This window comes from Fistularia commersonii, chromosome 7 (assembly GCF_037954325.1).
Source record: "Fistularia commersonii isolate RoL2024-O1a breed Wild chromosome 7, RoL_Fcom_v1.0, whole genome shotgun sequence".
Classification (NCBI taxonomy): domain Eukaryota; kingdom Metazoa; phylum Chordata; class Actinopteri; order Syngnathiformes; family Fistulariidae; genus Fistularia; species Fistularia commersonii.
The window spans coordinates 2,651,821-2,669,456 of NC_141290.1; the positions used below are offsets into that span (position 1 = coordinate 2,651,821).

Sequence of the window (17,636 nt, forward strand, 5' to 3'; positions counted from 1 at the left end):
GTTTTAAAGATTTTTTTTTTACATAACATTTGGTTTACTTTTAGGAACTGTGTCAATATGGTTTTAGGTTTGCCCAAGTTCTACTATACACAAAAACAGAATGCAAAAATGTCCCCCCGATTTCACCTTCTTTAAAAAACGATTTAAATGAATTAATTTGACATGTCTCTTGAGAGATAATTTTGTGATGTGATTTGTAAAATGTTTTAGTTAGAGAAGGAATCCACAGGTCGGTGTACGTCATCACATGACGTCACCGTTCGGCAAGCACACCGCGCATGCGCCCCAAACTTCATTCGAGGAAGTGGTGCTCGGAAAGGCAACTTCGGCGACTGAGAGAACTTCGTTGTTTATTCCCCGCTACGAGTGGATAGAACAGCCCGGAGGCGTCGCGAAATGTCGGAATTCGACAGCAACCCGTTCGCCGAACCGGTCGGTGACAATCCTTTCAATGTGAGTGTGTCTGCGTTCGTGTTTTTTTTCAAGCAACAGTCGTGTGTGTGGTGGCTGACATATCGGGAAGGTAAGCCAGCACGCCAGGAAACTTGGGTGGACGTCGGGGGTGGGACTTAGTCCGCCCGTTCTCGCTACCGATTGGACGATGCCGCGTGATTGATAGAGACCTCGACCTATCGGCGCACGCCGCTTACCAAAAAGGGCGGGGTGTGTTTTTGTGCTAAGTTGCAGGAAGTACGAAACTTGTAACTTTCGCCAACTTGAGAGGATGTTTGCAAACCGTTAAAAGTCACTTCTCCTTTTTACACCCATTTATTTAGTGATTTACATTAGAATAACATTTTATGTATCACAATTGAGGCAAATATACGGCGTTTTATGTACCCCCATTGGCTTCAACTAGAATGTGTGTCTACACCCTGTTTGCAGCTTTATAGCTACAATTCTCTGTTAATGTATGTTAAGAAATAGGTCAACTGGTTCATGTTGGGTGCCAAAATTACTTTTTAGTTGCGCCTTATCATGCACGTAGTGGCAGTACTTCCTGTCGATTTGTCCTCCCCCGAAGGATGTGACCCATATTGTAACAGCGAAACCTCAGAACCAATAACCCACTTTCTCCCAGAACACACTTCCCCCCGGTTTGTTTTCAACCGCCGGCGTGGCTGGCGAAGGCCTGCAGAAGGAGAAAGCGGACGTAAGCAGGCCAACCCTCTCCATCCACGTGCTTCGGTGCGAGGAGAACACTCCCCCTCGGTCACAAGGACCTTCATCTGAGACAGAAGTGGACGAAGGGAGGGGGGCGACACACTTTCCCAAACAGCGAGGCCCTAGATTGCGTCGCCTGGCGACAGGTTTTTTTGTTTTTGTCCGCTTTCTACCGACCTTAAGATGTCATTCCACCACGACTCAGATGAGCAAGAAAGCGGACAAAAGTCCAGCGACAGTTTCTAATAGTCATTTGAGCAGTTGCTCGGTCATCCGGTGACGCCGGTGTTTGATCGCTGGGAGGGGAACAGGCTGAATAAATAAATAACCTCCTACCTCAGAAGGAGGGATCAGTCACCTCTTACCTCCGTCGCAGACGACATTAACATTTTGACATGAACAATTTTTTGCTTTTCTTCATAATTCACACAATTGCAACTAGTTGCCAGTCTCTCCTTTTGTGTTTATTTTCAGTTATCAGAACGGAAAGAGTTTGTTGTCCTTCCCCTGCAGTCTTTTTGTAAGAATTTACTATTTTCTCAGCAAATTTTTGTACTTTTTTTCTTCTTTTTTTTTTTTTTTTTCCATATTAGGTCACATATCTTTTATTTTTAAAGGCAGTTCATTTACATTTTCAGTCAGTTTTGTCAGGGGGTGGGCAATGAGGTAAAGAGTCATTCAAGTTGGGAGAAAAAGCAAAAACCAATAATAAATTATGATAATAGTAATAATTATCCAAAACAAAACTCAGTGATTGAAGGTTTAATGGTATGAAGCTGGGAGTCATTCAAATAATGATAATAAGAATGAATCACTGCAGTTGTTTTGTAAGAATTAACTATTTTTTTCACCAAATTTAGTTTCTTTTTTAGTGTTAATTTTTTGAAAGTTTATTCAAGGTCACATTTCTTTGTGTTTGTGTTTTGAAGGGAACTCATTTACATTTTCTGTAAAGTGCAAAGAAAAATAATAACAAAAATAATTGACAATAATTATGATAATAATGTGCAAAAACAAAAATGAGTCACTGCAGTCAATTTTTCTGCTGTTTTATTTTTATAAACAGCAGATTATTTTTATATTTTAGTACATTTATATTTTATATTTTGTTTTTTTTTCTACCACAATAGGTCACGTTTGCGTGAAGGTTTTTAACGACGACTTTAATAGAGGGTGAGCGGGTAGTTAAAGAGTCATTCAAATTGGGGAAAAATGCAAAAACAAAATAGTGATCACACTGAGGATGATGATAATAATGTGCAAAAACCAGAATCAGTGAACGATCGAAGGAGTAATGATGATGTGGTCGGCAGGGCCTTAGAGGGCCATTCAAATTTTGAAAAAAGCAAAGCAAATTGATAATAATAACAATATGATAATAATAAAAAACAGTGATAAGTCACTGCGGTCACCTTGTAAGAATTTAGTATTTTCTCACCAATTTTTCCACTGTTTATTTTTGCTCGAATTTAAATTTTTATTTTTTTTCCCACCACAGTCAATTTTTTTTTTTTTTTTTTCAAGGGAATTAATTTACAATTCCTGTCAATTTTAACAGCGATTTTGTCGTGAGAAAGTCATTCAAAATGGAGGAAAAAGGCAGAAACATAATCATTTGCCAAGTAAAAATCTGTTTTCATTATTAAAAATAAAAATGACAAAATCAATACAGTACATGTGCGGTGCACAGCCAGCCAAGCTGCAGGTTATCAAACATAAAAAATACATTTAAATGCATTGTTTTCACACCAGATCTTCCAATCTTTTTGAGTGCGCTTTCCAAAAAAAGCTCATGATACGGTAAGAAGTGAGACGGGCTGCCGCTGCGAGCGATCACGAGCAGACCGAGTCACACATTTCATCAGGTGTCGGCGTCACGTGACCCGAGCTCTCGTTTCCCCCTTAAAACCATTTAAAGAAGGGAGGCAGAAGGACAAAACTGTTTTATTTTCCTTTTTTCTTATTCTTCGACCCTGAGTGGCGGAATCGGGCGCTGCGCATAATGAAAGAATGATGAAATTAATTTATTAGACGTTCACATGATGCTGTTTTGTACCCAGACGGTGAGGCTGCTGCTGCTTGAATTGTAAGGGAATAAGTCAAATAAAAAAAAAAAAAAGGCGCAGTTCTACAAACTATCTACTATTTATTCATTTGTTGCATTTTTTTTTTTTTTTTTCTCAATTTAAATCTGAGCCAGACATTCCCCCCCCCCCACCCGCAATCAGGTGTTGAACACGCCAGATCATCCATATTTAGGAAGCGACGCTTTGCTTTTTTTGTTCTTTTGTCACCGGAGATAAGAAACGACAGTAAAAGGGATTTTCATTAGACTCTATTCCCCGCTGAAAATTCACTATTAGCGATAAAGCAGGTCAAATCAAAGTGCTGCAAGAAACAGCACAAAGCGTAAGTGTATTTTAAATCAGTTATTTCGTTCTCTTCAAATAACCTTAAAATCAATGAAAAAAAAAATCGCTAAACCGTTCGATGAAAACAGGAGATATCGAGAGTCGTCTTCCTTAAAAGCTGTGAAAAATGGAATATTTTATCCCCAGAAAGAGAAGAAAAATGTAGATAATAAAAACGGTAAATAAACGCTCGGCAAAAGACGGGTAAGAATGGGCAAGAAAACCAACACAGGGTTTGTAACGTTCACTGTTTTTTTCTATTTACATGTATTTACGGTTCAGTTTGGAAAAAGGGGGGGGCTTTGGGATTTTACGGTTTTATAATCTGCACGTCTGCAGATTAAACCGTCGCCAAACTTCCGCTCTGTTCCAGGACCCTTCCGTTACCCAGGTGACCAACTCCAGCGTGGAGCCGGTGGACCAGTACAACCCCTTCCCGGCTCATCCCACGGTGAGATTCCTTCATCGGGGTTTTCTTATCCGCCCGCTCTGGTTGGCGACTTTATTTGCTCGTCGTTTTTTTTTTTTTTTTTTTCCCCAGGACGGCCTGGCGACGCACACCAGCCCGGCCTCCACCACGCCCTACCAGCCCGCTGTGTTGCAACCGTCCACAGAGCCCAGTCCTAAGGTGAGTCAGCCAGCGGCGTTATTTTTTTTGTGTACTTAACTGTTCCCCTCCCTGCCTCCGGTATTTCATCAAACCCGACAAAACGTGGGTCCCGGAGGACGGCTTTTACCTAGTGCCGGGGTTTTTAGAAGGAAACTTTAAGAGTTTTACTGGGGTCGCGGCGCGCTCCCGTCATCTCGATGTAGAGTCTTTCGTCGTCTTTGTCTTTCTTTTCCCTTCAGGGGTCGCCACAACCTTCTTCATCTAACCCTATTCCCTGTATCCTCCTCTCTTACGCCAACTAACTTCATATCTTCTCTCACTACATCCGAAAATCTTCTCTTTGGTCTTCCTCTAGACCTCCTGCCTGGCAGCTCCACCTTTAGCAATCTCCTACCTAGATCTTCACCATGGTTTGGACATGAACAGAAGGGTGTTCATAGATTGTGTCGGCTATACATGTCCTGCACCCTTGTGACAAGTCTTCTTTTCCTTTGGGCTTTTCCCTTCAAGGGTCTCCACAGCAAATCAACCTTCTCCGTCTGACTCTATCCTCCTCTCTCACACCAGCTAAATTCATATCATCTTCTCTTTGGTCTTCCTCTAGACCTCCAATTCCAGCATCCGTCTATTAATCTATTCACTTCCTCTCAATTATCTCAGTCTGGCTTCTCTGACCTTCTCTCCAAAACAGCGAACTGATGGACAAAGAGAACCTCAGCATCATCATGTCTGTGACTTCCAGCTCTGCCTCCTGTCTTTTGGTCATTGTCACTGTTTCTAGACCATCTCACCACTGTCTTGTCCACCTTTCCTTTCATTCTGGCTGATGAACAGAAGGAACCAGGTTGAGGAAAATCTAGAGAGGTGGAGGTATGCTCTAGAAAGAAATTGGTATTGTATGAGGAAGTTTGAAGTAGCAGAGAAGTATGTTAGACTGGTGCAGGACACGTATGCTGGCTGTGAGACAATGGTGAGGTGTGCTGGAGGGGTAATAGAAGCTCAAGGTGGGACTCCATCAGGGATCAGCTGTGGGCTCCTTCTTGTTCGCAATGGTGATGGACAGGCTGACAGATGAGGTTAGACAGGAATCTCCATGGACCATGATGTTTGCAGATGACATCGTGATCTGTATTGAGAGCAGAAAACAGGTAGAGGAAAGTCTGGAGAGGTGGAGGTATGCTCTGGAAAGGAGAGGAATGAAAGTTAGTCGCAGAAAGATAGAATATATGTGTGTGAATGAGAGGAACTCGGGTTGAACCTCCACCTTGAACTTCTCCGTTACCCCTCCAGCACACCTCACCATTGTCTCACGGCCAGCATACATGTCCTGCACCAGTCTAACATACTTCTCTGCTACTCCAGACTTCCTCATACAATACCAATTGCTTTCTAGAGCATACCTCCACGTACGTGAATGCAGTCGGGACCGGAAGAGTGGGAGAGAAGTGCATGATGGGATATCCCTCAGCAGAGTGAGCCAATGGTAGCATCGCTACAGGGCTAGCCTAGCGCTAACGATATGCTCTCTAAAGGAAAGCTTTTCAGCCTGCTCTTAGACAAAGAGAGGGTGTCGATTCCAGATCGGTGGACGGTTTCACCGGAGTGGAGTGGCTAGCTAACCGATAGCACATTGGAGACCTGGTGGTCATGCAAACATCCACTTCCTTCTAATTGGTGTTTCGATGACGGTCTCCAATGATATCAATGACACGGGCCCAGTGGCAGCTGTGGCCGCAGGCAGCGCTTCCTCCCTCGTGTGTGTGTGTGTGTGTGTGTGTGTGTGTGTGTGTGTGTGTGTGTGTGTGTGTGTGTGTGTGTGTTTGGGCTCTTGGTCCACAGCAGGCCCCGAAGGTAATCTAGTTTCGTCTACAAACAACCTCCGGGCTGGACTGATTGGATTTATCCAATGGCTGTTTCCCCGCAGAGGAAGCTTCCTCCTCTGAGACTCGGTTGAAATTGATTTCTAATTTATTTTTTATTCTATTTTATTTATTTATTTATTTTTTATTTATTTTATTTTTTTTACACCCCACGGGAGTTAGGGCTCTTTGAAACAGATTCTTTACTCAAAAAGATCACATTTATGGCCAGGTGTTCATAAATCATGCGGAAATGATCACATTTCACACATATGTGTACAAACAGATGTTATGTTAGATAATACTGTTATTTTCCGACTGCTTTTTTAATACGCTTCGAACGCTGCGACGGTTGCGGATAATTTACCGTAATTTCCGGACGATAAGCCGCGACTTATTTCACGTAAACAACGATGCGGCTAATATATGGACTTTTTTGGGTGGGGGGCGCTAACGAGGTTCACGCCGCTAAAACGTTTCGCCTCGTCACATTGGACCGATGAAATGACCGGGAAATTCTGAGTCCGTTCAACTCCGACGCCGAAGAAGACGACTTTGACGGTTTTAGCGCGCAGGAGGAAGCCCGAGATAGCGATCGGCTAGCAGGTGCGGCTTATATTCAGGTGCGCCCAATAGTCCAGAAATTACGGTATGTATTTTTTTGAGGGCTAACAAGCTTCACACCGCCAAAACATTTCGCCTCGTCACATCGGACCCATGGAATTAACATGAAATTCTGAGGTCATTCAATTCTGACAGCGAAGAAGATGACTTTTGACGGTTTTAGTGCGCAGGAGGAACACAAAATCAGGCATTGTTTGAGAAAAAAAGCATTTCCAGTATGTATTTGTGGATGCTACTAGTATGTATTTAATTAGAAGTAAACAAAAAAAAAAAGAAATGTTTCTGTGTAAATATCTCATGTTACAACGTGGACATCTTGGGCTTACAAACAAGTGCGGCCTATATATGTACACATAGATTTATTTTGTTATTTTTTTAGCCAGTGCAGCTTATATCCAGGTTAGCTTAATAGTCTGGAAAATAAGGTAATATCAACTTTCTCTGAAAAGGAGGTTGATTATTTGGAAGGCAATACAATATTTGGTCATAACACACATTCTCCAATAAATCAGCCAGATGTTCAATTGTACTCGAAATTACCACAAAAAAAAAAAAAAAAAATTGAGGAATATTTCTTTTTAAAATAGATAAAGTACCCAGAAATTGCTTGAAATTTAAAAAAAAAGAGTAAAAAAAGGGATCGGGGAAGCAGGATATGAAAACTATTTTAATGTTTCTTTCTGTTCCTGGAATTAAACAGTCAAGGGACGGATTACCGGTATGACATCAAAATGTGTGTGTGTGTGTGTATGTGTGTGTGTGTGTGTTTATTGCAGGCGACGGCTGCAGCGGCCCAGGCCAACCTGCTGAGGCAGCAGGAGGAGCTGGAGAGGAAGGCGGCCGAGCTGGACCGCCGGGAGCAGGAGCTGCAGAGCCGAGGCCTGTCGGGTCAGTAATGCAATACACCGTTTATTACAATATATTTCAAAACTACCCGTGTGTGTTGACTTGTTTTCGTTTGTTTGTTTGTGTTTGAACAGGCAAACAAAACAACTGGCCGCCTCTTCCGAAGAGCTTCCCCATCAAGCCGTGCTTCTATCAGGACTTCTCGGAGGAGATCCCCCCGGAGTACCAGAGGGTCTGCAAGATGATGTACTACCTCTGGATGTGTGAGTGCCTTCAGGTGTTCGGCACCGGACGCTAACGCGCGTTAGCTTCTTTCGCCGCAATGAATTAGTTTCGATATTACAAAAAAAAAACAAAAAAACAATAGCATGAAAATGTAAGCTTGGAAATTCAAAGTCGGCTACACACCCACGGATCGATGGCGAACGTGGAAAGTCAACAGTTTCCTCTTGTAAAGCGCTGTATAGTAGATAGCATTCACCCATTTTCTCACACACACACACACACACACACACACATGCAAACAATGGTGCCAGAGCAGCTACGCAACGCGCTAACCAGGCAGTTCGGGACTAGTTTGGCAGTACCTAAGTGTGCAGTGCCGGCTGCTAACACACGTTAGCCCTTCGCTAATGTTTTGCTACTGTGATTTTTTTTTTTAGTATATTTAACAACAAAAAAAAAGAGCATCTAAATAGGATCTTAAATATCGGGGGAATTCCCAGTCGGCTGAAAGAAACACAAAAGGGATGAAGTTTCCAGAGGATCAACAGGTTTGAAGTTTGTCAGTGTTCGGTCCGGCCGCTACGTTAGCCCTTTCTCTAATCTTTTGCTATTATCTAATCTTTTGCTATTATTATTTGTTTAAATTTAAAAAATATTTTTACAATAACAATACCGCCTAAAATGAAAGCTTATGCAATGTGAAAATTCCAAGTCAGCCTAAAAAAAATACAAAAAAAATAAATGAAAATATAGCAACAGCCAATCAGGAACGTGGAATGTCAACGGTCGCTAAGGAAAAAGCGCTTTTCGCGGCCGCGCCGTCGGGGGCAACCGGACTCGATTTTCCTCAGACCCATGAAGGCGTTGTGTTTAGGTGGGACCGCAAGGTCCAACTTTTGGGGACTTACCCAGATTAGAATCTGAAAAGGTGAAGCTAAACTTCTCTGAATGTGAAACAAAAGAGTGAAACCCGTTGGATCCCGTGGACGGAGTCTGCTTCTGGAGCTGGACCCTCCCAGCTGGTTCTGGAGGGTGCAGAAGGTCTTATGTGGGACCCGACCTTTAGAAATTACACTGCTCAAAAAAATAAAGGGAACACTTAAATAACACATCCTAGATCTAAATGAATGAAATATTCTGATGAAATACTTTGCTCTTTACACAGTTGAATGTGCTGACAACAAAATCACACAAAAATAATCAATGGAAATCAAATTGTATCAACCCATGGAGGTCTGGATTAGGAATCACACTCAAAATTAAAGTGTAAAAACAAACTCCAGGCTGATCCAACTTTGATGTAATGTCCTTAAAACAAGTCAAAATGAATCTGTGTTGCTTCCTGAGTGGACACTATGATTTCACACAAGTGTGATTGACTTGGAGTTACTTTGTGTTGTTCAAGTGTTCCCTTTATTTTTTTGAACAGTATACATTACATTACATTACATTGCATTTGGCAGACGCTTTTATCCAAAGCGACTTACAATAGAGGACATAGGGACTGCAAATACACTTGCAAATACACGATGCACAGGAAATATACAGAACAGTAAGCTTGGGTTAGTGAGGGTTTTTTTTTTTTTTTTTTTTTTTTTTTGACAGACACACAAACATACAAACACACACACACACACACATAGCCTAACTTGCTGCCAACCTGATCTGGGGCATCAGCGCAGTAAAAAGTCCTGAAAGAGAAACGTTTTTACCTGTTTCTTGAAGGTTGAGAGAGATGATGCTAGTCTTGTTGCTTCCGGAAGTTTGTTCCACCACTGAGGTAGTAGAACCGACAACAGTTTTGCCTGAGATCGCTTAGAGCGAGCAAAAGGTACTGCTAGTAGGTTTGTATTAGGGAACATAAGGTCTTATCATTTCGTTCAGATATGCTGGACCTGTTCCGTGGAATGAAATGAAACGTGTAAAACGTCGTCAGGTAAAGAAAATCAAGTCCAATCGCCACGTCGAGAAAATTTAACCAGATTATAACGACGTCTTTTTTAAAAAAAAACGGCCTCCGTAGACGCCGATGTGTCACTTTTTTTGCCCGATTTCGAGATTCTTACCGGCGGTTAATCGACGGCGCGGCGTATCCCTGACCCCTCTCCGCAGTCAGCTCCATGACCCTGTTCCTCAACCTGCTGGCCTGCCTGGCCTACTTCACCACCGACGTGGCCAACGGCATGGACTTCGGCCTGTCCATCCTCTGGCTCATCCTCTTCACCCCGTGCTCCTTCCTGTGCTGGTACCGACCCGTCTACAACGCTTTCAAGTGAGCGAACCCCGACCCGAAACCCCAGAGGAACCCCGTCCCCGTGTCCGAACCCTTGGAGATAAAGTCCATGGTCTTTTTTTTTTTTTTGTTGTTGTTTGTCTTCAGGACCGACAGCTCCTTCAGCTTCTTCTCCTTCTTCTTCGTGTTCTTCTGCCAAGTGGTGATCTTCGTCATCCAGGCCGTCGGGATCCCCAAGTGGGGCAACAGGTGCGTCCGAGCGTCAAGTGACGTCCGAACCGTTTTAGATGCCGTTCTTGCGAGTTTCTCGAGTTTCCCGGGAGTTTTTAAATGAACCCAAGTGGTTGCGGAGTCACAAATGCGTGGAAATAATAAAAAACAATAACAGCCGGGAATGCTTAAAATATGAGATGATGAGATGAGAACAACTTTATTTATCCCGAAGGAAATTGTTGCGCCAGAGTTTCAAGTAAAAAAAACATAACAGTAATAGATGATAGTAGAAAGGAGGAAGAATAAGAACTACAATGAAATATAAAGTGTCTTAACTGTTAACTACAAAGATTTGAAGATTCCCTGCGGCTGAGGGAAGAGGAATTAAAAAGTCACAGGATAAAAATAAAAATAGGATTAAAAATACAGGATAATCGTTACAGATAACGAATGAATGATTGTTATTAGCAGATAAGATAAACTTGATCCCCATAGGGGAAAGTCGTTTTTCATAGCAGCTGATCAGTTTTAAATATAAATAGAGACAATTAGACGATAGCAAATAAATAAGACAGCAGAGAGAACGACAATAACAACAGGGATAAGAATGGACAGCAGAATGTCCGAAATGTACATCTGTAATGAAAAAATATAAACCTCGCACATCCACAGCCGACTTGTATCGTAAAAATCTCCCTGAGCTCCCACCCATCCGACCAATCTCGAGAACTTCCGTGCGCGAAACGTAGAGCGGTACGTGCACTAGGGGGCGGCAAAGAGTTGCGATTGTACAGAAGGTCTGGACTCTAAAAAAATGATTGACGCTCCACTCTGGAGGCCTTCTGCCTCGACCGGAGGATAAAGGTACGGATGATAATAATAGCAGCAGCGCCAGAAGCTACATGCTAATAACACAATAGATTTAATAAACATACCATCATTTCCGGACTATTGAGCGCCCCTGAAGAAAAGCTGCACCGGATAAAAATAACTACCGTAAATTCCGGCATATAAGCTACTTTTTCCATACGCTTTGAGAACTGCGGCTTTTACAACGACGCGGCTAATTTCTGGATTTTTATTGGGCGCTAGCTTCCAATGAAAAAAAAAGCATTTGTGTTAGATACCGGTAGATGTAGATGTTACCGTCTTTTAATTTAAATAAAAAAATTAATTCCTGTAACATCTATCTGTGTTAATATCTTATGTTTCAATGACACCTGTGGCTTATAGACAAATGCGTCTTACTTATGAATAATTTATTTTTTCCTTTAAAAATGAGTAGGTGCAGCCTATATGTAGGTGCGCTCTATAGTGCAGAATTAACGGTAAATAAATCTATGTGGATGTCCTTGCTGGAACATGACATATTTACACAGAAACATCTTTAAACTTTTAATTTCAATACGTGCCGGTAACATCCACAAATATTTGGATTTTTTTTATTTATTTATTTTTTTAAAACAAACAAACACGGTCGATTAAAAGGTAAATAATAATTATGATAAATTCCATCCCCACTTTCTGTGCTCCTCCTGCGCATTAAAACCGTTAGTTAATTTCATCGGTCCGATGCGACGAGGCTAAATTTTTTGACGGCTTGAAGCTCATTAGCACAAAAAAAAAAATCTGTAAATTAGCCACATTGTGTTCAAAGCATGCGATGGAAAAAAAGTAGTCCATAAATGACGGTAATAATATATTCTGTATATTTCCTGTGCATGGTGTATTTGCAGTCCCTATGTCCTCTATTGTAAGTCGCATCTGCCAAATGCAATGCAATGTAATGTAATAATAACAGCAGTGCTAGCCGCTACATGCTAATTGTTGACAAAACAGTTCAAATCCAGTTAAATAACATATATTAAATAGACATTACCGCAGAACACTGCCCCCTTGTGGCCACCACTGGTACTGCAATATTGATGCATTCATTTTAACTGTCCTGAATTTCTTGCGGTGCGTCAGCGTTTTGTCTATTTGTCGCCAGAGATTTGAAATCAAGGGGAGAAACGTATCATAAAACATCGACGAACGAGTGTTTACTTTGCAAGACCGTGTTAAACCCGCTTTCACCGCGCGCCGCTAAAAGTGTGTGTCGCCGCAGCGGCTGGATCTCCGCCTTCTCCATCATCGGCACGAAGAAGGCGGTGGGCGCCATCATGATGATCGTGGCCTGCCTCTTCACCATCTGCGCCGTGCTGTCCATCATCCTCCTGAAGATGGTGAGTTTAAAAAAACAAACAAAACAAAAACCGTTACGCTCGCCGCGTGACTTCCTGTCCCCGCGTTGTCCCGCAGGTCCACAGCATGTACCGCCACACCGGCGCCAGCTTCCAGAAGGCCCAGCAGGAGTTCTCCCAGGGCATCTTCACCAACAAGACCTTCCAGACGGCCGCCAGAGGAGCGGCGTCTTCCGCCGCCCAGGCTGCAGCGCAGGGAGCCAATTAGAACCGCGGACTCGAGCTTTTTTTCCCGGGACGCAGGTCAAGGTCTATATGTTACCGTAGCAACCGACCACCCCTCTTAACGTGTAGACCTTGAGCAAAGGCGGGGCCGCAGCGTCAGCCGTCCCCTCACTCCGAACACCGACGCACACCAACGCCCCGTAAAAAAGTCCCAGAGGCGAAGCGGGATTTCCTGGAAAAACCCAATGAAGTTGACTGATTTTTTTTTTTTTTTTTTTTCTCGTTTCAAATCTTTGTATATTTTGCGTGCACTTTTTTTCTTTTTTTTTTTAATTTTTTTTTTTATTTTCTTTTTCCCTCCCCGATGCTTTTCAGCGTGTCGTTTGAGTGCATGCATGTGTGTGTGCCCCCCCCCTCCCCTTTTCCACGGAAAATCCCTGTAAATAGCGACGACGCTATTTCCACCTGGTTAAGCCCCGCCCCCTCCAAATTAAAAAAAACAAAATTTTTGATGTTCCGGCTCAGAATGTGTGGTTAGTAGCATCGCTCATTGATCGGAAAAAGCACGAAAGGAAGAATCAATGGCGTTGCGCTAGTGTGTGAAAGTGGGCGGGGCCTGAAATCGATCGATCGGTATTGGTTTGTTTGTGAATTTTTTTTTTGTTTGTTTTTTTAAAGGCGCTTTGACAACGCCGTTGGTTTCTCCCAGCGGCCGCGAACGCATCTCTTGCACGTTCGGGGGAGGGGGGAAAAAAAAGTCGGGAGGATTCGGTTTCTGTTAGCGACGGCACTTAAAAAACGAACCTATTAGACCCCCTTTTTTTAGATATCCAACGGTAGTTTCCAGGTATTGATCCGGATCCATCCCTCACGCTTTTGTCCAGACTTGGGTGTGGAAAGGTCAGAGACGACGGCCTCGCCTCGGGTTCGTCGCCTCGGCGACAGATGTTTCACTTTAGCGCAGACTCTTGCTAACGATTAGCGGCGTCGGCGCGGGCAAACTTCCCCTCCGGTTCGCAGCCAATTTAACTGGTTCCTAAGGAAACCAAGTTTTATACTTGTTATACTGATTAATAAACCCCCCCCCGTCGTTCTGATTAACAATGTTTAACCCCACACACACACACACACCCACCCACACACACACACACTCTTGTCCGTCAGATGTTGTTTCCATCCCTCGGCCGGGTCGCAACGTGTCAGGGATGCATTTAAAAAAAAAAAAAAAACAATGCGGTTTGTGTGACGTTCCTTGCAGTAAAAAGCAGATTTAAAGTTTGAGGCCATGGAGGTCGCCATGGTAACGCAAGAGTTGTATTGATTTCTTTCTGGATTTTTTTTTTGTTTTTGTTTTCAAGAGATAAGGATCCGGTGAGTTTTGCATTTCAAGGTTAAATATGACGTCAAAATAAATGCTTTTTGCTCTCAAATTAGCTGCTGGCTTGATTCCCGTCTCTCAGGTATGTGTGTGTGCGCGCATTTGTGTGTGTGTGTGTGTGTGTTCATGCAACCACAAACACACAAATCAACTTGTCTGAATTTTTATCCTCCCTCAACAGGCACTTTTCTTGAAGAATAAACGTTTTCGAGGTCATTTCTTTGCTCTTTTTCAGCATAATTTCTCCGTGGATTTACCCTTTTAATGGTTTCTGCTACTTTCCTGCAAATGTCATTTTTCTAATGAAATTTCTAGGTTTCCTCCCGCAGTGCAAACACGTGGCGTAGGTTCGTTGTAGACCCTGCATGAACGGTTGAACGGTTGTGTCGCTGACATACGAATGACTGAGTAACTCCCTACATTATGCAAATAAGAGGGTGAGTACTTGTATGTCTCAATATAACGTATGAATGAATGAGTGAATCATTGTTTCTATGTGGCGAGTCAATGAATTGGTGAATCATTTCTATATTATGCGTGAATGAATGAGTGAATTCATGTATGTCTACAATGTGTGAACGAATGAGTGAATGCTTGCAAATATGTATGAATGGACGAGCGAATGGTTGTTTATATATTGCAAGTCAATGAATGGGTGAATTGTTTCCATATTACGCATAAATGAATGAGTGAATGTTCATCTGTCGAAATGTTTAAATGAATGAGTGAATCGTTTCTGTATTACCCATGAATGAGTGAATTCTTGCCAATATGATGTATGAATGAATGAGTGAACGGTTGTATGAATGAGTGAATTCTTATCTGCATACAGTGTGAACGGTTGTTTGCGTACAATGTGTGAATGGAAGAGTGAATCGGTTTCAAAATGGCGAGTCAATGAATGAGTGAATCATTGTTCCTATGTGGCGAGCCAATGAATGGGTGAATTGTTTCTATGTTATGAATGAATGAACGAATGAGTGAATCAGTGAATTCTTGTACGTCTACAATGTGTGAATGAATGAGTGAATGCTTGCAAATATGATGTATGAATGAATGAGTGAATTCTTGTCTGTACAGTGTGAACGATTGTTTGCGTACAATGTGAATGAACGAGTGAATCAGTTTCAAAATGGCAAGTGAATGAATGAACGAATCATTGTTTCTATATGGCGAGCCAATGAATTGGTGAATTGTTTCAATTATGCATGAATGAATGAGTGAGTGAATGAGCAAATTCTTGTCCGGCCACAGTGTGAATGAAAGAGTGAATCAGTTTCAAAATGGCAGGTCAATAAATGAGTGAATCATTTCTATAGTACGCATGAATGAGTGAGTGAATGTTTATGTTTCTGCTGTGCGAATGATGTGAATGTTTGTCTGTGCGCCGTGTCAATGAATCAGTGAATCGTTTCTATTTGACGCGCGAATGAGTGAGTGAACGCTCGTCTGGCTAAGCGACGTGTGAATGAACGAGCGAATCATTGTTTCTATTTAACGTGTGAATGAACAAGTGAATGTTAACTTTCTATAAGACGAGTCAATGAATGTGTGAATTGTTTCTATATCACACATGAATGAGTGAATTCTTGCCAATATGATGCATGAATGAATGAGTGAACGGTTGTGTGAATGGGTGAATTCTTGTCTGTACAGTGTGAACGGTTGTTTGCGTACAATGTGAATGAACGAGTGAATCACTGTTTCAAAATGGCAGGTCAATGAATGAACGAATCATTATTTCTATGTGGCGACTCAATGAATGAGTGAATCGTTTCTATATCTCGCATGAATGAGTGAATGTTTGTCTATGCGATGTGTCAATGAATCAGTGAATCGCTTCTATTTGATGTGTGAATGAACGAGTGAATGTTTGTGTCACTGACGTACGAATGAGTGAATCATTGAGTCAATGAATGAGTGAATCGTTTGTACGTCTCAAAATGATACAACAGTGAATGTTTGTATTTGATGTGTGAACGAGTGAATGCTTGTGTTTATATGAAAGGGTGAATACCTCCTATCGTCCAATCACAGCTGGGATAGCGGAATAGGCTCCACCCCCGCGACCTTGAGTGACCCTGAGTGCACAACGGTCGAGATGAATGAATGAATTAATTACTTTTTTTTTTCCTGAAGGCTCTTTTCTGCCTCCTTTTGCCGATCCCGTCACTTTAATCGAGTTCCTGCTAACGTCATCATCTGATTGGTTGAAATCTGTCGCGGCGTCCTCCTGCTCTCCGTCGGGGTCGTTTCTTGGTCGGCGTCTCCGACCGCCAATTTCCGTTTTGCTTTCCCGGTCCAACCTTTAATAAGCGAGCGGTCGCAGCTGGTTTTCCTGGAACCTCTCATTCGTTTTCGGGTCGGCTTGTTCGTCCCCTTCAAACTCCTAGCGAGCGCGCTGGCGGAGAAGCGTGGAATCCGCTTTGGATGATTCGGCTGCGGTTAATTGGTTGCCATGGTAACACAAATTCTATCAAAATCCCATTTCCGCTGCAGAGTTTAGGTCACCGGATTTGAAAACCACCCGGGTTGGGATGAATCTTTTTGCTGATGTTTTCTTTTTTTTTTTTTTTTTTATTCTATTTTTCATAATTAATTGCAGATTTTGGTGGTTATTTTTTCAGGATTTATTTTTCCTAAGATCCAAAATCATCTTTGACCCTTTGCACATCTGCTGCAATTCCTTTTTTTCAATTTTCCTGTGAAATAAAAAAAAAACTGATTTAATTTAAAAAAATAAACTTTTTTTTTTTTTTTAAACTAACTGCATAATTTTGGTGGTCATTTTTTTCAGGATTTATCTTTTCTTGAGTTCCAAAATCATTTTGACCCTTTTCACATCTGCTGCAATTTCTATTTGCAATTTTCCTGTAAAAAAAAAAAAAAAAAAATCTGATTTAATTTAAAAAAACAAAACTTTTTTTTTTTTGTTTTAAACTGACTGCATATTTTGGTGGTCATATTTTCAGGATTTATCTTTTCTTGAGTTCCAAAATCATTTTGACCCTTTTCACATCTGCTGCAATTTCTATTTGCAATTTTCCTGTAAAAAAAAAAAAAAAAAAATCTGATTTAATTTAAAAAAACAAAACTTTTTTTTTTTTGTTTTAAACTGACTGCATATTTTGGTGGTCATATTTTCAGGATTTATCTTTCCCTCAGTCCCCAAATATTCCTTGGCTTCTCCATCTTTGACCCTTTTCACATCTGCTGCAATTATTTTTCAATTTTCCTGTAAAGTAAGAAAAAAAATCAGATTGTATTTTTTTCAAGCTATTTTTTATTTTTCATATCTCACTGCAGTTTTGGGTAATCATTTTTTTCACTATTTATCTTTACCCGAGTTCAAGTTATTTCCTGGCTTCTCTCCATCATTGACCCTTTGCACATCTGATGCAATTCCTTTTTCATTTTCCTGTGAATTAAAAAAAGCTGATTTAATATAAAAAAAAAACTTTTTTTTTTTTTTTTTTTTTTTTTTTATAACTAACTGCAGTTTTGGGTGTTTTTTTTTTTCAGAATTTACCTTTTCCTGAGTTCCCAGATACTCCTCGGCTTCTCTCCATCTCACCCTTTTCACATCTACTGCAGTCAATTTCTCAATTTTCCTGTAAGTCATTAAAATCATTAAAAAAATCTGTTTTTTTTTTTTTCTTTTTAGG

At 41.5% G+C, this 17,636-nt stretch overlaps 1 protein-coding gene across 1 annotated transcript; it reads left to right on the forward strand.

Annotated features, from left to right (window-relative positions):
- The first annotated feature begins 291 nt into the window (after positions 1 to 291).
- scamp2 (secretory carrier membrane protein 2) lies at positions 292 to 14,023 on the forward strand. The gene is made up of 9 exons (XM_086149153.1): positions 292 to 453; positions 3,949 to 4,026; positions 4,117 to 4,203; positions 7,445 to 7,556; positions 7,649 to 7,777; positions 9,852 to 10,011; positions 10,120 to 10,221; positions 12,293 to 12,410; positions 12,487 to 14,023. The coding sequence occupies exons 1-9, from the start codon at positions 397 to 399 to the stop codon at positions 12,634 to 12,636; spliced, it is 993 nt and encodes a 330-aa protein (XP_086005279.1). The 5' UTR covers positions 292 to 396; the 3' UTR covers positions 12,637 to 14,023.
- The last annotated feature ends 3,613 nt before the right edge of the window (positions 14,024 to 17,636 follow it).